Source organism: Culicoides brevitarsis, chromosome 2 (assembly GCF_036172545.1).
Source record: "Culicoides brevitarsis isolate CSIRO-B50_1 chromosome 2, AGI_CSIRO_Cbre_v1, whole genome shotgun sequence".
In the NCBI taxonomy this organism is placed as follows: Eukaryota; Metazoa; Arthropoda; class Insecta; order Diptera; family Ceratopogonidae; genus Culicoides; species Culicoides brevitarsis.
The window spans coordinates 3,006,881-3,028,228 of NC_087086.1; the positions used below are offsets into that span (position 1 = coordinate 3,006,881).

The following is a 21,348-nucleotide window of genomic DNA, read 5'->3' on the forward strand; positions in this document are numbered from 1 at the left end:
ACTCTTTCTCTTTTAACAACACAAAAACTTCACTCAAAAGGACCTTTAACTTTATCCCTAATTTACAATTTTAAAACAATCTCTGATCCCCGAATGTCTGAGCTGCCTGAACAAAACGAATGAATAAAACAACACAAAATGAAATAATGATGCTCTAATTATGATTCACGTTTAATTATTCACACAAATATCAGAAAAAAATCTGTTTCCATATTCGGTATAATAACTGCATTGCACCCGGCAAGCATATTGAGCTCATTAAAATTTTAAAATTTCCTCTTTTTTTGTTCGGGAAATTTTTTTTTGTTGTTTTTGTGATGATGACTATTAAACAGCAAAAAATATGTTGTAGCTAAAAATATAATTTTTAATGAAAGGAACAAAAGAAACGAGTGTATTTTCAAACATTAAGCTAAATTCTGGATGGTAATGATTTTACGATGGCAAATAAAGGGGCGAATTCAACATAAATGTGTGAAAGGGTAATAAAACAACGAGCAGAGGATTGAGAATGAACCATTAACGGCATTAATTACCATATTAAGCCCAGCTTTGATATCATTCCGCTTTTTTTTAAAAAAGTGACCTTGAAAAACTTTTACCAACAGTTGTTTTTAAGCGGAAAAAAAATTAAAAGTTTCCTCACGTATTTGCAAAACTTGCAATTGCTTTCATGCATTATTCCAATATTTATTTGCCGACACATCGTACATGAAGAATCATAACAAAACAATAAAAATAATCTAGAAATTTTATTACAAATGCATCTCAAGCAACATTTCACCTTCTAGATTTTATTTTTACGCAACTGCATTTTTTTTTTCAGAAAAGAGAGAAAAAAATTTAAAAAACAAAGAGTCGTTCGTATTCCATTTTATGGCAATAAAAATAATAATAAATGTTAAGATCAGCAAGCATTATCGTAAATTACTCGTTCTTTACTCACTCGCATGAAAATCATGTGCAATATGAATGAATAAAAATTTGGATCAACAAACGTAATTTAAATTTTGCGTTAGTTTAATAAATAAATATTTTATTTTAAATAAAATAAATGGAGAGAGATAAATTGTTCGCGTAACGAGATAAAAAATGTCCTCCATGTGTCACGTCAAACTAACAAACAAACAAAAATAACTCATTTTTATGCGTTTTACGACCAAAAAGATAATATTTTTATTTTTTTTACCGCATTTCAAGAGGTACAGAGGTTAAAAAGTTATCAGAAAACGCAAAAAAATAAAATTTGTGGTAAAAAAAATAAATATATATTTTTATAAAATAACAATAAAATTGTTTACATTCCGTTTTACACCCAATTCATTATATTAAATATATATATTTATTCATACATACATTATTCATTAGATTTTATTCATTTTATTCCATTGGCTGGACTTTTGTAGAATACAAAAATGAATCACATGCCGAACGAAATAACAAATAGACTAAAGTAGAGTAATTATTATTAGCAGCAAACCTATTTAACATCATAATTTATCGTTGTTCCTGATATTTTATACGTGTTTATAAGTATACAAAACAATAAAAATAATTATATTATTGTACGTTTGGAGCTTATTATGTGTGAGAACGGACTCGAAATGATAGAACGGAACAATATTGTAACTTAACACACAAACTAATTAGAAAGTCAATATAAATTTTCCGCAATGATTATTTTAATTGTGGCGTTTATTTTTAAATAAATAAAATAAACGTGCGATTTTAAAGATAAAAATATATTTTGAATTTTATACTTACCAAAGTTTTGTGTAAATATTTATTTTATTCCTAAATAAATATTATTTTAAAATAAAATAAAATATTTTCCAATTTATTATTTTTTTATTTATTTATTCAATATTAATTTATTTTTATTAATTAATTAATTACTATTATCTTATCTTACAATGAATACAACAATTGTTAATTAATAATAATAATCATCATAATATATTATAATATAATTTCTTTTACAAATTAAAGGATATTTAATTTCAAATTAAAATATTTATTTATATTAAATATTTTTTTTATAATTATTATTATTTAATAATTAATTATTATTCAATTGTAATTAATATTTTTATGATATTTTTTTTTCATATATAATTTTTTTTTATAAATATTAAACGTCGATTATTTCGATTCGTTACATTTTTGCATTAATGTTCGCATTTACATTTTTTTTTACAAAATCATTTGTTTTTTGGTTCAATTTAAAAAATTTTCGTGCAAATTATTTAATATTTTCATTATTTTATATTTTTTTTATCATACATTGTTATATGTTACAAAAAAAAAATTTAATGTATATTTTTTGATTATTCATTTCATCATCGGTTGCACGTATTTTTTTGTAACTGGAGTACTGTGATTATTATATTTTATCATATATATTTTTTTTATTATCGTGTACTGAAAAAACATTCAATTTTTTAACATTTCGCTGTATTTTTCTGTATTATTTTGTGTAAGTGTAATATTAATGATAGCCCCATATAAAAAATTTCGTGTGTTAAAAACTGTTGCGTTGAACAGGTGTACTGTCAGGCCCTTTTTTGCTAATGGAGTTAATCGATTTATTTTTTTAAACATATATTTTTTGTATTTACAATGTATACGGATGGGAATTTGAGTGAATGTCATCGTATGAAAAAAAATTTAATTTACATTAAAAAAGTTTTTTTTTGTAATTCATTAAAAAAATTTTTTTTTGACGTGAATTTGAGAAGAAATTTTAACTTTTTTTAATACATCGGATTTTTTTTAAATGAATTTTTTTTGCAACGATTAAAAAGTTCTGTAAACATGAATTTTAAAACAAACATTTGAATGAGTCAAATATTTACATTTTACTTATTCAACGATTATTTGATTGTTTGCACTGAAAAGCCAGAAAATTGATACAGATCGATATTTTTGCATGCGGGGAAAAAGTTTTTTTTTGTGATATTTGATCCGCGATACAATTTTATGTGAAAAAGTGATATTGATACAGAGATAAATTCATGCGTTTGGCTATTCCTGATATTTTTGAAGCTCTTAATTCATTATTTTTTAATTTTTTTAGTAGTACGATTTTTTTGCTAATTTTTTTTTTATGTACAAATAATTTACTTAGCTCTCTATTTACACTTGCTGCTATAAATTCTGGATATGTGATGGAAAAGTTTAACATTTTTCGTCGTCCTTATGCTAATGATAGTCCATGTGAGGCGCATAGAGGCCCGAATGGAGTGTTAGAGTAACGCCACGATTAATACTGACTGCGGGATAAAAGACGCCGTATAAATCTCGGAAAGCGACAGCGCCTTGTGGCATTTCGTTGACGATGAAACGAAGTGTGTGACGTTCAAGATCGAGCAGAACGCCAATTGTGCTGCCTGTTTGGATGCCGCCTTCGACACGACGCTCATGCATGGAGTTGTGTTGGAACCAAGAACGTTTTTTGTCGACATACATTGCGAAGCCTTTGTCGTCTTTGCCTGTTAAAAGGAGAAATTTTGAAAATTTTGTAAGTAAAATTTTTTTTTAAATATTTTTTTTGTCTTTAATATTTTTTTTAAATATTAAAAATTAATTAATTAATTTTTGTCCATTTAATTTTTTTTTCAATTATTGATTTAAATATGTTTCAATTTTTTATTTAATTATTTTTTTGAATTTAAATTATTTTTAATTTAAATTTTTCTGAATTTAAATTATTTTCAATTTTTAAAATTTTAAATTTTTCTGAATTTGAATTATTTTTAATTTTAATTTTTTTGAATTTTAAATTTTCTCAATTTAAAATTTTTTAATTTAATTTTTTTTTCAATTTAATTTTTTTTTAATTTAAATTATTTTTAATTTTAATTTTTTCTGAATTTGAATTACTTTTAACTAAATTTTTTAATATAATTTTTTTTTCAATTTTAATTAAATTTTTTTTTCAATTTTTAATTTAAATTTTTTTAAATTTTAAATTTATTTTCTTTTTAATTTTGAATTTTTGAAATTTTTTTTTAAATTTAAGTCGTTTGTTGAACAAAAACTTAATTTTTTCTGAATGAAAATTGAAAAAAAAAATTTTTTTTTTGTTAAATAAATTTTTGATATTTTAAAGTCTAAATTTTAATGAAATTCAATAAATTACATAAAACCAAATTTAAATCATGAACCAAAAATTCATTCCCCAATCACTTTTTTTACATTTTCAGAAAAAAATTGGGGAAGCTCTGAAAGTGCGGCGTTGATTTATGACGTTATTTGCACCAAAAAAGGGTAAAACCTGAATCTGATTTAAAATGAAGTAATAATAATTGACTAAAAAATCTCCCCTTTTATGTTTTTCATGTATTTTCAAGGATCACCGCGCGCCGAAACGCATCAAGATAAATGACTTTTATCCCCTCATTTCTTACCTAACATTTTATCCCGTGCAACATCAATTCTCGCAACACCGAATGCCGGGTCCGTATCTGCTGTGTACTTATCGATTGTGAATTCCCAATAATGCACGCCTCGTGAAAACCCGACAGAACCGAGGGCAACGCAGTGCTCCCAACCATCCGCTGTGACGGTTTGATTGTTGTTCATGAACATCATGCTGGAACACGGCGTGAGACTGAGCGTTGGATCGAAGGAGAACCAAGCAACTGAAAAGAATTAAAAAGAAATTCATTTAGACGAATTTTGTTCAATTTTCCGTAAAATTACTGCACTTTGTCGTTTGAGTTGGCATGAATGATGAAATTGCACTTTGGCTCATAAATATTAAACTCAAGCAGAAAATGATAATCATAATGTTGTTGCATCATATGTCTATTTCTCATGAATTATTCAAATGGCTCTGACATCAGCATGCAGAAAATCAGTGAAGCAAAATAACGGTACGAGACGACAAACTTACCTTCAGCTGTTTGCAGTCCAATTAGCTCCGAATATTCGCCTTCGCCAGCACTGTTGAATGCCTTGACACGCGCATTGTACATGGAATTGAAGTGCAAACCGTCAACCGTGCAAATTGTCTCTTTGCCGCAATAAACTTCCTATTGGGAGAAATGTGATGTCCAATTGAATTTCGATGAAAATGCAGTAAGCGAAAAAGAAAAAAGAGAAAATTTTTTGATTAGAATTAGAATTCATAATTTTTTTTTCACATAATGATATTTAAAAATTTTTTCCATTTTTTGAGAAGAGCTAACTTTTCAGTTTTTTCAAAATCTAACATTTTTGTATCCTGAAAAGTAAATTTTGATAAATTCTTCCCTTAAACTTTGTTAAAAATGAAAACTGACTTACAAAATTAAAATTTTGCTTTAAACGGAAAGAGCTAACTTTTCAGCTTTTTGATTTTTTGTTTAAAATCTAACATTTTTGTAACTCGAAATGCAAAATTTGATAAAATCTGTTAGTTAGCTTTGTCAAAAATGAAAACTGACTCAAAATACTCAAATTTTGCTTTGAAAAAAGGGAGCTAACTTTTTAGATTTTTAATTTTTGGGCTAAATCTAAAAGTTTTTATTATTTAAAAACTGAATTTTTATCTATTTTCTTATTAAATTTTGTTAAAAATAAAAACTAACTCGAAATATGAAGAAAAAGTTCTTAATTTGCTTCAAAGAAACAAGAGCTAACTTTTCAGCTCTCCATTTTTGAGTCAAAAACTAAAAATTTTAATTATTTTCTTATAATATAGAATCAAAATATTAAAACTAAACAAAAACTAATTAAAAAAAACTTTTTTTAATGAGAAAATTTTTTTGGTAAAAATATATTTTTTTATGAAAAAATGTTTTATGGCAAAAAAAATAAATTTTTCATGAAAATTTGTTGTTAGAAGGAATAAACCAGACAGCTCTACAGTAAAATAAAATACGGATATGTGATACAAATAATAATGTGAAACACGTGGCATGGCGTCCCCATTGGATTCGAATGAAAAAAATCGAAGTAAGTGATAAACAATTCCTTGCACGACTTCCTTTGTAAATGAGGGGAAATTATATTTGACTTTTCCCGTTAAAATTTTCTCATTTTATCCTTTTTTTCCTGTTTATACAAAAAAAACGTCATTCCGTCACACATCTAAACACTATTTAAGTCGAGACAAAATAAATCGATTTTTAAAAAAAAATTCACTTTCGATACATTTTCCATTATTGGTTGTCGAGCTATTTAGCATGCAACACACTGTTTGCCTTCATTATTTCGACATTAACATTCCCGCAAAACACAATCAAAATTGCGAAAAACATGCGTTTGCTTTTCCGTTTTGTGTTAAAAAGTATTATTGATGTACGGGCGTTACGTGCATTGAATGTGCTTTTTCGGATATTGTTTCCGGTTTCTTGATTTTTCTTTCTGCTTTGTCGTTTCACATAGAAAGCCGCAAAATCTAATGAAGGTAAATTAGGAGAAATCAAATGGAAAACAGAAATTGAATGAATTGGAGGAGTGATGGAATTGTTGATTGACGCATATGAGATTTTTATTTTTTGCAATAGGGAGGAAAAGTGATGCAGATGCGGAGAAATTGAAGAAAATTTGAAAACGAGGTAAGTTTTTATTTTTTTTTTTTTGAGAATAAAAAAAAATAATTTAAGTTTATAATGATTGAGATTTTTAATAAGAACTTTTTTCTAAAATATTAAAAAAACAATTTTTTAAAAATATTTTTAATTTAAAATTTTATTTTAAAAAATAAAAATAATAAATTTATAAATAAATAAATAAATAAAAATAAATGAAAAATATGTTTATCAAATTTTTTTTATTTTTTTTATTAAAAAAAAATTTAAAATTAAATTAAAAAAAAATAAAATAAAATAAATAAATAAATAATAATAAATTTAAAAAAAATAATTACTTTATTAAAATAAAATATTTTTAATCAAAAATTTAAAAAAATTTCTAAAAGAAAAAAAAATAAATAAAATAATAATAAAGTTTATTAAAACAAAAGATTGTTAATTATTATTATTTTTAAATTAAAAATAATTATTTTGAAAAATATTTAATTATAAAAAAATAAAAAAAAATTAGTTCATTAAAATAAAAGATTTTAAATTAATTTTTTTTAAAATAAAAAATAGTTTTAATTTCAAATTTAAATATATTTTTCAAAACAAAAAAAATAAAATAAAAATAAATAAAAAAATAATGAATAAAAATTTTATCATAAAATTTTACCAAAAATTTCATATTTATAGTGCATAAAAATTATTAAAAAGTTAAAAAAAAAAAATCAAAAAAATATTTAACGGTCAAATATTTTGAATTGACAGATGTCAAAATTTTCCATATTTTGTTCTTTTTGAACATTTCATAATATTTTAACTTAAGAAAACTTTTTCAAAAAGAATTTTTCTTTCAAAAATCAATATTTAAACTAACTTTAATACCAAAAATTAACAAATTTCACTTAAAACGTCAATAAATTCAATTAATGACGTTCGAAGATGAATTACCTTTCAGAAATTCATCAATTAAAAACGTAATTTATCGTTAAATTTCAGGTTTGACAAATTTTAACTGAACTTCAAGCCCAAGTAAAGAGTAGAGAAAATGCTTCACATATGTTACTTGTTAGTCCATCATTAAATGTATCTCCCTGTGCATTGCAATTTCGTATGCAGACAACGTTTCTACTCTACTCTCTTCTTCCATTTACTTCACTCGAATCGATGTCGTTGCGCATCACGGAATACCAGAGGCTATTTATATTTCATTATTAGGTATTTATGTTCCTGAATGTTATCTCGCCTCCTGTTTTTCCTGTGTGTTCCTACCCCGAAGAACGAGACACAATCACGTAGTGCCAACGCAGTAGATTACGTTGCGTTTCGATTTGTTACCGCGCGTCGCGTATGGGAAACACATAAAAGCAAAATGAAAGTGAATATCAATGTTCATGCAGATAATCCGCTTTATGACACGGCGTGCCCAAAGGAGAATTTTCTACGTGAATTTCGTGAAAACATGATGAAATTTTTCGGAAGGACTGTTTTTTTTTGCCACGTCGGAAAATATATGGGACTGTTCCGTAATTTATGGATGATATTTATATTGTAATTAATACACTTTCTCCCTTTTTTCCTCGTTTCAGTTGTTTTTTGAGGATACAAATGTGAAATTAATGAAGGCTTACCGTGAATTCGCCGCCGCTTCCATCATCGAGCTCCAATACGTAGCCTTGCACGAAGGAGTGTGAGCTATTGGGTGCCTGCCATGCAACAGTTACGGAGTTATTTTCCGCTGAACATTCGTCGGGAATGATTTGTGGCGCTGCAGGAACTGCAAAAAATAAAAAAAGTGTGAAAAAATGTCATGGAAGGAAGAGGAAGTGCAAATATGTGATAAAATGTGAAAACACACAAAACGGATCACTTTCAAAGATTACACACAGCTGAACACCTTTCTATTCTTCTCAACTTCGTGTCGTGTCGAGTCGGACAATAGTTCAAACAACGTAAATGTAACAAAAATCAAACAATTTTTTTTCTTTTCAGATTTTTTTTTTACAACTTTTGTTAAACCGCATTTAGTTATCTCCCTGAATGCAGAGAAAACTGATGATTTAAAATATTAAGAGGAATAAATTTTACAACTTTTGTACCAACTTTTAGCTATGAAGCTATAAATGGAGTAAGTAAGACATTAAGCCGTCATCGCCATATTGCATTCTAATTTATGTGCATACGGCGGTGACAAAATACGGCGAAAATTTGTTCATTTTCTTTCTTTTAGTTTTAGTTTTAGACATTGAAAGAGCAAATGGCATAATTAACATTGTAAATGTTGACATGAGGAGTGTTGAAGTGAAGATATGCGGAATTTTGTTCAAGTTTTTCGGTGAATTATGTGGCATTTTTGGAAAAGTTTGGAAGGTTCATAAATCTTTTGGATCAACAAAACATGGTAAGAATATAATTTTTCTTTTTTTTTAAATTAATTTTTATGAAAAATTTTTTTTTTAGGAGAAAAGAGTTTTTTCTGATATTTTCACGTTTCTACTTGTTTCTGAGAAATTTAAGCTGAATAAGTTATTTTCACTAATTTGTGTAGATTATGATTTCTTGCGCTTCTTTCGGTATTTTTTATCAATATGATGCTTTTAGAGGATGAAACATTTTAATCTTTTATTTTTTTTTCATTTTCAATTTTAAATATTTTTTTTTATTAATATTTAAATCTATTTTTACCAGATTTTTTTTTTAATTTTTACCAACAAAATAAAATCTTCAAATTAAAATGAAATTTAAAATTTTCTTTAAAATGAATTAAAAAAAAATTAATAATTCTCAAAAACTTTGAATAATTCTCACAAAAAAAAAAAAAAAATATATAGGTGGTATGGATTTTTTTTTATTTCTTTAAAGAGTTTTCCAAAATCTCAAAATTAATTTTTTTTCTCAAAATTAAAATTTCTTATTGAGAAAAAAAAATTATTTGGAAAACTCTTTAAAAAAATATTCAAAAAAATATAATATCTTCTATAATTTTTTTGTTTGAGAATTATTCAGATTTTTTTTAAAATCATTTTTATGACTTTTTTCCAATTCAACTTTTTTTTTTATCATAACTCGTCAAATCCTCTTCAAGCATCCTTTGACAAACCATGAACTCGTTCTCATTTTCACTCTCCTTTTAAATCTGTCTGAGCCATAATCCGTCGTTTAGTCGACTCCAACTTCTTAATCATCACTCAGACAACCGGAAAACACATCCACACATGTGAAAAACTAAACCTAAAAAGAAAAACACAAAAATCTGCATGTTTCTGTCACTCCAAACAACAACAACAAATAGTAGGAGAATAATCTTTTCTCTCCAGCCTGACATACGAAAAATGTCAATTTACACCGCAACGACAAGCTTTTGCAATTTGCATATTGTTCGTGCACAATGAAATTCTTGTTATACAAAAAAATTTTTTTTTTTTGGAGTGTGCGTCAGAAATTGCATTCACAAGTCTCGGGTGTTCTGTGCGAAGTAATGAGATCTTTCATGATTATTATTTTTTTATGGTAATGTTCCAGCTTCACATGCGACATGCGACACAAAGTTTGTGTTGTTTCTGTGGTGAGAAAATAATTCCTTTTTTTATTATCTCTTTTTCTCGGTTTACTGTCTCAATGTCACTAAAACTATTATTTAAATGTGTGCACACGAGAAGTGTTAGATAAATGTATTTATTTTGCGGTTTTTCTGTATTTTTTTTTGCTAAATGAGGCAACTTGAGTGATTTATGGCGCAAGATAATTTATCATGTCGATTGCATCTTTCGGAATCTCAAAGTCATAAAACAGTTGATTGTTTTTTTTTCGTGTCTTCTAAAATGAGAGCAAAGTATCTCACCTGCTGGTAAACGCTCTTCTCCATCTTTTGCGGCTTTTTGAGGCATGTAAAATAAGACAAATAATTAATTTGTCGTTTATTTAAAAAAAATTAAACGTAAAATTGCGTCATTTTTTTGCAAGCGACGACTTAATAATAAAATAAAATAAAATGCAACAGAGAGACATAAATTAAATCATAAATTAAAAGCCAAAAGTAACTTAATCTGACTGAAAAATAATAATCATAATCGGCGGAGACATGATTTTAAACCATAAGCAGTAGTAAATGTCAGCATTTTAATGACAGACAAATAAATTAAAGAAAATAATCACACGCGGACAACAAAATTACAGAAATAAACTACAAAATAAATCGGAGTAAAGTAAAAAAAAATAATAAATAATGAGCTTGAGAGTTAGAGAAGTTAAGGTATACTCACGTTTTATTTGTATAAAATTAAGATTATCTATGGCACGTAAAACACTTGCATCGTCTAATGTCAAGTCAACAATGGGCGACACTCGTGGCGCGGCATTCGTTACCTCCTGATGCCAAGTCATATCGGTATTTGCAACACGATTTATCAGCATTGAACCAACCTGCAAGAAATTTTTAATGAGATGGGTGTTAATGACTTTTGCGATAGTGTCGAGGTACGTGAGACGTGAATAGCTTGAAAATTTTACGAAAATTCTTTAAAATTCAATTTAGAATTTTTAAAAATTTTAATTTTTCGAAAAAAAAAATCTGAAATATTAAATTTTTGAAATTAAAAGAGCTCAATTGAATTTTAAGGCGACGCTTTTTTTTGAAGACTTAATTAATTTGAATTTTTTTTTCTATAAGATTTTTTTGTGTTAATTATTCCAATATATTTTTATTCAAGACACAAATTTTTTTCGTAAATAACCCAATAATTTAAAAAAAATATTTCGAAAAAAGTCGTCGCCTCAAATTTTAATTTGAGTGTTTTAACGAACTCAATATCTCTTTTTTCGTGCTAAAATCTGATAAAAACTTTTTCTGAATTCCAAAAATATATTTTGCAATAACTGAAGCTACAAAAGCACTTTCAAAAAGTTATATTTTTGGAAAAAAAATTCTGAAAGTCAATTTTTGATATAAAAACGGGCTTAATTTAATTTTGAGGCGACGCTTTAATTTTTTAAATTTTTAGACTTAAGGAAATTTCATTGTTCTTATAAAATTTTTATGATTTCATTAGTTTAATATATTTTTACACAAGACATGGAATTCCTTCGTAGATAATTAAAAAAAATTAATGAAAACTTATTTTGAAAAAAGTCGTTGCCTTAAATAACAATTTAAGTTCTTTTCGTGCTAAAATCTGATAAAAACTTTTTCTGAATTCCAAAAATAGATTTTTATCAATAACTGAAGCTCCAAAAGCACTTTCATGTAACGAAAATTGAATTTTCCGAACGCCACAAAACAAAACATGACAACAGATGCATGGTTTCTCACGTTACTCCATTATACGATATTTTTATAACAACATCGTCGTAGACTGAATGAATAATAATAACAACAACATGTTGATACTGAAAACCGCTTTAGACTTCCATTCAGAGCTCTTTATATTTTCGGTACATATTATGTCAATAGGTAAACATCATGTCTGTCTCTATCAGATAAACAAATGTAATCCCTTTGCCGCATTCAAAAAATTTACAATCCAACTAAGCCAACCTCTAATACGCTCTTCAAGCTATTAACGTCATTTAACAAGGAGATAAATTTTCGGCGGAGCATTTTACGCACCTGCAGAAAAGCCGCACTATCGGTTTCCTTTAGCGCCTCGATGCAAAATTGTATGAGGCCTGTGGTTTGTTGCAACTTTCCCGTGCAATTCAATTGTTGCTCCTTCAGTATCCGGATTTTCGATTCTTTGTCCATTCGGATGGCATCTAACAGGAATTCACGACGTTCGTTGATGGCTCTTATCAAGTTTTCGCATTGCTCGATTACGAGGCGTTCAAATTCGATACAAGAATCCTATAGAAGAAAAAAATAAAAATTGAGGTTAGATTGAAGATTTTGAGGTTAGGTTGAAAGTTATAGGAAACTTACCGTTACTTTATCACTCATTCCTTTCAGTCTTTGGATAAATTCTGTCGTAGATCGCGCCTTTTCTGACAATTGCTGTAGATTGTGTGATAGTTCAGTCTGAAAAGAAATGAAGAAAAAAATTAGTAAAGGTTCAAAAATTGATAGGAGGTCAATTATGTCGTCATGTCTTTTCCGCCTACGTCAAATTTCTTTTTGAAATATCTCATAATTGCGTTATTATTACAAAAAATCCAAAAAATCAAAACATAATAATTGTGAAAAGTCGAAAATTTATGACTTTTCATAATTTTTTATAAAATTTTTTGGCTCATAAATGTCTTTTCTGCACTTAAAGTTAATAGCAGCAGCTCATAAATGTTTCTTAAATAGCCCGTGAAATTCCAAACTGCAATCAAATCGGCTATTTACAAAAAAATAAATCAGTCAATTTAACGATTCTTCTTCTCTCCTGCCTCGTGTGGTGTCTCTTGCATATGCGGTCCCATTAATTATTTCAACAAATTAGTGTTCAACATGTGTATTAGACGAGCGTCGTCGCTACTCTATACACAAAGAATGAATGAACGAAAAAAAACAAATGTAAATAAACAGATGGAGAGTAGCGGCAAAAACGACAAAAATATATATGAAAAAAAATGAAGAAGAAAAAGAAGAGAAGAGATCAACTTGATAGATATCTGTTGATGCATATCGCATATTTAGCTGGAGGATGGAAAAAAAGACAACTAAATGGAGGGAAAAATAACGTAAACATCATTTTTCTAAATTAAAAACAGATTTTCATGACTTGCATCTTCTTTTGCTCTGAGCTCTCGTAATGCCAACTAAGCCATTATTTATTCATTGCCTCCCTTTGATTGATGCCGTTTTGCGTTTTTTTTCTATTTGTTTTTAGAATGAGAAAAATTATCGCTTTTTGTCTTTTAGAAATTTTTTTAATCGAAAATTTCTTTTTCAGGTGAACAAAAAAAAATCTCAAGTTAAAGTTTTGAAGAAAATTTTATTGAAAATTCGTTTTTCTGTTCATTTAATATTAAATTTGAACATAAGCAAATTAAGAAAAAAAATCTGAAATTGTCAATTTAAGAGTTTGAAAATTTTAAGGCGACGCTTTAAATAAACTTAAAAAACATTCAGAACTTAAATAAATTTTGAGTTCTAAATTTTAAATATTTTTATTGAATTTCTTGTATGAAAATTTAATAAAAAAAAACCTTTGAAAAAAATATTAAAATTAAATTTGAATTTAAGGCGACGCTTTAAGTAAAATTAAAAAAAATCAGATATTAAAAAAAATTAAAATTTTTTATTTACAAAATTTTTTTTCTTTAAATTTTTATTGAATTTCTTGTATTAATATTTAATAAAAAAACCTTTGAAAAAAATATTAAAATTAAATTTGAATTTAAGGCGACGCTTTAAGTAAAATTAAAAAAAAACAGAAATTAAAAAATTTTTAACTTAAGATATTTTTATTGAATTAGTAATATTAAAATTTAATAAAAGAAAAACTTTGAGAAAAAATTGCTCATTAAAATTATTTTTTAGAAAAAAGTCAACGCCTTAAATACAAAATTTTCGTTAAATCGACCTATTTTTGGTTAAAAATCAAATTTTTTAATAAAATAATCAATTTCAATCAATTCAAAACTCTAAATTTTCTCTCAAAATCCCATTTAAACCTCCATGTCAGTTCATTCCTTGTACAAACAAATCACCCATAATTGACTGATCGACCTTTTCTATGCATTTTTGAACTAAAGTGATCTGTCAGTGCAACTGAACATTCATTTATCATTCTCGCCGAGCACGTGTAAACTTTTCCTTCGCTCCATAAGAGAGAAAAACAAAAACAACAACATTCACTCAATAAATCACTAATTAGCGTTTTTCGAAGATATTTTCGGGTTACGTCGCGACATGTGTAAGATAATCACGGGGAATTTTGTAACACATTTTTTTTCTTACAAAATTTTTACATTTCGGTTAATCCCTTCGTTGACACAAACATGACAACGTGACTCTGATTAAAAAACATTAATTTTTATTTCGTTGGCCAAATTTCCAAAGAGTTTTTCGAAAGAGATCCAGACACGAAAAAAAAAGATGATGAACGACGAAGCGTGACAGAAGTAAAGCGCATAATTGGCGTATCTTGATCCAAGTTCTTGATAAATTGGAAGAAAATGAACCAGCTGTTGCTCGAGTTGGAGATATCAGTTTCAGACCGGGAAACAAAAAAAAATGAAGAAAAAAAATTAACTAATTAAAAGCATGTTAAAACTGATAAACATCTTGTCTGTCGCTCTCATTATTTATTTTTTTTTAAACGCAACTTGTTTTTTTTCTCCTTTCAGTTATCACAATGGACTCATGCAATTCCAACGAGTCACGCGGTAAATTGATTTAGAATGATTTCACACACACTGTCAAGAGTCCGTTTTCGTTTTCACGAACGACGATGTTGATTACCTTGCACTCACTTCCATTCGCGCGGACAAAGAGAAATTTCAATTTGTATCAATTGTAGTGAACGACGTCGTCTCTAAATGATGATTCATTGATTTCTTTCTTTCGTTCTCTATGAGAAACGAACATGATTAAATTACATCTTTTGTCCAGAAGGCATTCGAAAGATGCTGGTTGCTCTAATTTTGTGCCATTAAATTTTTGCATGGCAATATTTTGAGAGATTTTGCGTTGAATTATGAGTTATTTGAAAATTAATGTTTCACACAAAAATCGTGATGCCAAGATTTTTTTCAAAGAGATATTTTATTTGAATAAATAATAATAAAATAATAACAAATAAATGTTTCTTAGAGGTTTTTAGTTGTTGTTGTTGTTGTACGGATATGGAAATAACAACAGCAACAACTTGGTAGACAGATAAACAGTCAGAGACACTAATAAAGCTTCTTTGCTTCTTTTTGTGAAGTGAATTAGCGTTTGTCGATTTTTTTTGAATATTCATATAATGCAAATTTTCAAAATCTTTTACAAATTTGGAAAAACATTTTAGGTATTAAAACATTTTCGAATTTTTTTTTCAATTGTTTTCGAATGATGTTCGAAATATTTTTCAAATTTTCGAAAAAAAAAATTATTTAAACATTTTCGAATTTTTATTCAATTGTTTTCGAAGGATGTTCGATTTTTTTTTCAAATTTTCGAAAAAAAAAATTATTTAAACATTTTCGAATTTATTTTTCAATTGTTTTCGAAGGATGTTCGAATTTTTTTTCAAATTTTCGAAAAACATTTTATTTAAACATTTTCGAAATTTTATTTAAATTGTTTTCGAATGATGTTCGAATTTTTTTTTCAAATTTTCGAAAAAAAAAAAAAATTATTTAAAAATTTTCGAATTTTTTTTTCAATTGTTTTCGAAGGATGTTTGAATTTTTTTCAAATTTTCGAAAAATTTTTTTAATATTTCCGAAAAAAAAAATCATTTTTCAACTTTTTTATGAACGAATAAAATAACAATAACACAAGCAAAAATAACATTATAATCATAAATCTCGGTATGTCTCTCGATTTTTTTTTACAACCAAAACAGCTATTTCTGTCGTGTACTTTATTCAAATACAATGCGTTTCATTCATTCGTTTAATCTGCTATTGATAGACTCCAAATCGGGCCCTGATCTCCGCATAAACGCGCCATAAATAGTTGATTAGATTATCAATTAAACCTAAATAAATTTACACTTGAATCGCGCACAAAACTTTTTTTTTGGTGAACAAAAAGTGTTAATGGATCAAATCGTGATTTATGATTTTGTTGCACTTTTGTTGTGTTGATTTAATCAGATTAACGGTGTCTCTGAGAGCACGAGAATTCAGGTCTCTGCAAAAATTGTTTAAATATTGCATGAGAAATTTTTTCGTTTTGTCAGAAGCGCTATAACAGATGTCTTCAGGCGATTCGTTCGTTCGTTCGGTATCTTGTGTCTTATCTCATGTTGAATTTTCCATCACGACACAAAGATAAAGACAACAATATATTCATCACAAAATGACGACGAAGACAACGACGACGAACGAAGACAAAACAAAGACAAACAAAAATAGTTTGAATATTTTATTAGTTTCGAGACATTTTCCGTACGGGACACCTTCAACGTGCTTGCTTGTTAATCGACGTTTGTCAAATTGTTGCTTGACAAAATAATTTGAAGAGATTACAATTTGCTACCATCTGCAATAAAGTGCGCTGCGGATAGAAACGACTTTTGGTCTTAAAGCTCATAAAGAAGTCAAAAATTTGGGTAAGTATAATTTTATTTTTTTTTTGGTTAATCGAATATATAAGAATTGATAAAAAAATAAAATGTGTTTTAGGTTCTTTTTTTTCTCAGATTCAAAAGCGTTTGAATTCTAACCTTTTATCTTCAAATCTATTTCATTTTTTTCAAATTCTATTCGAAAATTTTTTTTCGAAATTCTATTCGAAAATTTTTTTTCGAAATTCTATTCGAAAATTTTTTTTTCGAAATTCTATTCGAAAATTTTTTTTCGAAATTCTATTCGAAAATTTGTTTTTTGAAATTTTATTCGAAAAAATGAAGTCGAATTGAAGATAAAAGGTTAGAATTAAACCCTTTTCAAACCTTGGAGTAAAGTAACTAAAACACATTTTATTATCGATTCTTGTCGATTCAAACAGCGATGCAGCAGCAAACGACAACAATATGTTGTTGTTTGTCTTGCTGTCGTCATGTTGTTTCATTGACGGCAAATCAGTCAAGTACCATGCACACAGTAGCAGTAAGCGCAGCAACATGCGATGTTATGAAAGAGATTATCTTGGAAGCGCGCACGTTAGTTATTATTACATGAATTTGATTGATTTTATCGATGATTGAATGTTAGATGATGATGATTATTATTGCTTTTTATGGGTGCGTTTTGCGCAAAAAAACGAAGGCAACAGGAAAAATACACGTTGGATCAATGACTTTTGATTGTTGGTTAGAAACTCTGCGAAAGAAACGAGCAAAAAATTGATTAAGAACGAAAAATAGAATTCTCATCAAAATTGACAAGGAACGTGCAAGAGAATAACTCAGATGGTCTCATGCCTTTGGAAGGTTGGATGGAATGAATAACTGTTGCCATTTATGTTGCTTATCAACATTCTCCTTTCATGTCAATCATTTTCATGCTCGTCTTGTCATGTTATGGAGCAGTAGCGAAAAGAACATGTCTGATAGAGACGAATTGAAAGTCATCAGGAAGTAATTTGGCATGAACGTGATCGCTTCATAACATTTTTTTAAAAAATTTTTCTTTTTACAAAATTTAAATTTTCACTTTAAATCTTCCGCATTTGCCTGACAAGATTTTTGATGGATGGAACATATGAAAAATTCTTCCAATTAATTCAAACCAAGCAAAATTTAAATTTTCATCTTTAAATCTTCCGCATTTGCCTGACGATGAACATAGTTCGAAACTACAAAAAATTAAAATGGAAAAAAGATTTTGTGAAGAATTCAGTACTGAAGACTTGAAAACGACAGACTTCCATAAAATCTTTGAAAATCAGTTTCATTAAAAAAAATCCCGTAGAATGTCTCAATTTATAGACAAAGCAGAAATATTCAACTAACTAACTCTTGCATTCTATAAATTCCCTCTCATACACAGTTACAAATCAAAAAAATCATCGATAATTAACTTGATATTGAAGTTCTTCCTCACTTTTTTTCCTCTTTCATACTCTTGCCTTATAAACTGAAATAAATTGCAATGTTTAGATCGAAGTAGGTACGAAAGAAACACGTTACAATTCCATTTATGTTATAATAGTTGCAATTTCTGCAGGTTTCTCTTATTCACTTTTTTAATCCGATATTGATAGAATAGAACATTTTTTAGCTTCCTGAGTGCGTCGTCGTTTCTCTTGACAACAAGTGAATGGCGTTCAATTTTAGTCGTTAATGAGAATTTTTTCTGCACCTTTTTGGTCGATTCTTTCAACGGGAAATTTAATAGTTGAACACAATTGAAACATGAATTCAGTTACTTACAACGAAAGGTCTTGATCTTTGTTTTTAAATTCCAACTCGTTATTCAAATGATATTCACCTTCTTTAATAAAAAAAAAATAATAATAAGCAACTATCTCGATCATCGCTTAAATACTTGTGAATGTAATTACATTGCGGGCGACAACGAACAAAATATGCAAATAATTTTGAACAATACGGATAATAAGGCGCAATCCAAGATGTAGGAGAGCGAAATTTTCTCTCGTAAAATGTAGCGGAATGGCTTTGGGATTGTGGGTTGGTACGAAATTAATGAGGGACCGCGCAAAGTAACAAACTAGATCAGAAAATAATCAATTATGCAAGAAAGAACGTGATTGAATAAATATTTTGTTGCTTACAATTTAATTTTTTTCTCTGTCGTTTCTTCTTGGTTTAAGGTTCGTGGATGGAATTATGTGCCTTGTGATGGAAAAATTGGTAGATTTTACTACTTTTGGTTTAAATTCGCTTTGAAAGTCTAAAATTGGAATCTTTAGGTTTTAATATTTTTCTTTTGAAAGTTTAAAGCTTCTCAAAAAGTCTCTGTTTGAATTCTTGAGGTCTTAAATTTTCTTCTTGGAAGTTTAAATCTTCTCAAAGAGTCTCAATTTGAATTCTTGAGGTCTTAAATTTTCTTCTTGGAAGTTTGAATCTTCTCAAAGAGTCTCAATTTGAATTCTTGAGGTCTTAAATTTTCCTCTTAAAAGCTTAAATCTTCTTAAAAAGTCTCATTTTGAATTCTTGAGGTCTTAAATTTTCCTCTTAAAAGCTTAAATCTTCTTAAAAAGTCTCATTTTGAATTCTTGAGGTTTTAATATTATTTTTTAATTTTAAAATTCAACTCTTGAGGTCTTAAAATTACTTCTCAAAGGTTAAATTTCATGTCTTTTCTCATCACAGAGCACCAAAAGACACAAAAGGTCCTCCTACTTGTAACTATTTAGGGATCATGCACAGCTTATGCTAATCAGGCAATTAATGAAAACGAAAAAGACGTCTTTCTACGTGGCGAAATAAAAAGGTTTCGAAATTATTTTTTTCTCGTCCTCTTCTCGAACTCGAGGCACTTTATTACATGTCATCCAGACATAAAATAGATTAAATTCATGCATGCGTGTTTCGCTTTATTTTTTTTTTCTGTTACGGAATGGAATGAAAATTACGACCCGTAATTAAGTCTAAAGAAAAAAAAAAAAATGGAAAATCATCATGTTTCATAATTTTTGCTTCGGAAAAAAGGGAAAAAAAGCACGTGAAAAATTGTACCGAAATGCAGGGAAAAATTAGTTGCTTGTTATGATAATTAATAATAACGTGAGTACAACTTGGATCGCATGATGCCAGTTTTAATGACACGAAATTTGTTTTATGAAACATTTTTTTATTGATTTTTCGTGTTTTCTGACCAAGATCAAGTTTAGCTGATAAGCTAAAAATAAACAAAAGTCAATAAACTCGAGGTTCTGTTTTTTCCATGGAAAAATTACGCCAGAAATGGAACTTTCTGCTGATGGTAATTATGATTTAATATTTTTATTGGGCACGGTAAATTTATCTGGTTGTGTGAATGATTTACAAATAAAAACAAAGTGAGATAAAGACATGCGAAGACAAAAGAACCGAAGAAACAAAAATAAAAACAATTGTGCTGATTCCGGCTTTATTTTTATTTTATTTCCTTTTTGTCTTGATGTTTATTCTCGACATTTGTACAATTCCGAATTTCTGTACAGAAAATGGAGCAATATAGTTCACTTTGTCTTATCTTTTAGCATTAATCTTTATCATTCTTCATTTTATTTTATTTTTGTTCGTATTTCATCGCAAGATTATGACGATTTTTTTTGTCTTCATCATCGTTTTGCTTTCAATTCATTTTTTTTTGTATTTGGTTCTCATGATTTTTTTATAAAATATTTTGTTTTAAGAATGACATGATTCTATTTTGTTATTTTTTTTTGTTTTTGTTTCATTTATTGTAGAAAATCAACAACTTTTTATGTTTTTATTATTTATCCGTACAGAAAATCGTATAGAAAGCTAATAGAAATAGGGAATTCGTTTTTTTTGTATTTTTTTAAGTTAAACAGAGGAAATGACAACAAAGTGTCGGATTTTGTGGTTGAAAGTAGAGGTTTTTTAATAGAGAGGGTCGTTTTAGGTAATTTTTTAAGCAATTTATGTTTGTTTAAGAAATGTGTTAATTTTTAAGATTAAATAAAATTATTTTTTTAAAAAAATTAAAATTTAATAATTAAATTAAAATAATTGTTTTTAAAATTTTATTAAATTATTTTTAATTTATAAATTAATTGAATTTTATTTTTTTAATTAAATTAATTTAAATTTAAATTATTCAAAATTAATTTAATAAAAATTTTTTAATTATTTTTTAAAATTATTTTTGAAGGTTTTATAGTCAGAAAATAAATTTAAAAAAAAATTATTAAAAAAAATTACATAATATTAAAAAAAATTAAATTAAATTAAATAAAAAAAAAATTCATAAAAAATTTGATACTAAAGAAAAAGATATATAAAAAATTTTAGACCTTGACAAAAACATTTTGATTTTAGATAAAAATTTTAAAATAAAATAAAATTAATAATTAAAAAAGGATTAAATTTTAAAAATTTATGAAAAATTTCTCTTGAGGATAAAAAAAACTGAAAAAGGCAAATCGAGAAAAAAAATCTTCACACGATGTAAGTCATTAAATAATCTCATAAAAATAATTCCTTAAGATGTCGTCTGTTCCTACTTAAAAAAATCCATGTGAGACATGCACGAACTGAAAATGTTTATTTAAAATCCTAAAAGTGTTTTTATTACATTATTCATCATTTCTTGCTACTTTAGCATTATTGTTTTGAGTTATTCCTTCATT

At 27.1% G+C, this 21,348-nt stretch overlaps 1 protein-coding gene across 2 annotated transcripts in view; it reads right to left on the bottom strand.

The window, feature by feature from the left end:
* Positions 1–3,084: 3,084 nt before the first annotated feature.
* The window catches only part of LOC134831499 (E3 ubiquitin-protein ligase TRIM9), a 68,402-nt gene continuing 50,138 nt past the window's right edge, over positions 3,085–21,348 (bottom strand). The window contains exons 2-9 of one of the 2 annotated variants that reach the window (XM_063845235.1): positions 12,421–12,516; positions 12,112–12,345; positions 10,769–10,928; positions 10,348–10,380; positions 8,138–8,283; positions 4,898–5,036; positions 4,410–4,643; positions 3,085–3,491 (exon numbers count right to left, since the gene is read on the bottom strand). In XM_063845235.1, the coding sequence (XP_063701305.1) occupies positions 3,202–3,491; positions 4,410–4,643; positions 4,898–5,036; positions 8,138–8,283; positions 10,348–10,380; positions 10,769–10,928; positions 12,112–12,345; positions 12,421–12,516 (1,332 nt within the window). In that variant the 3' untranslated portion in view covers positions 3,085–3,201. The remainder of the gene's footprint in view (positions 3,492–4,409; positions 4,644–4,897; positions 5,037–8,137; positions 8,284–10,347; positions 10,381–10,768; positions 10,929–12,111; positions 12,346–12,420; positions 12,517–21,348) is intronic. The other variant, XM_063845236.1, reaches the window with a different exon arrangement.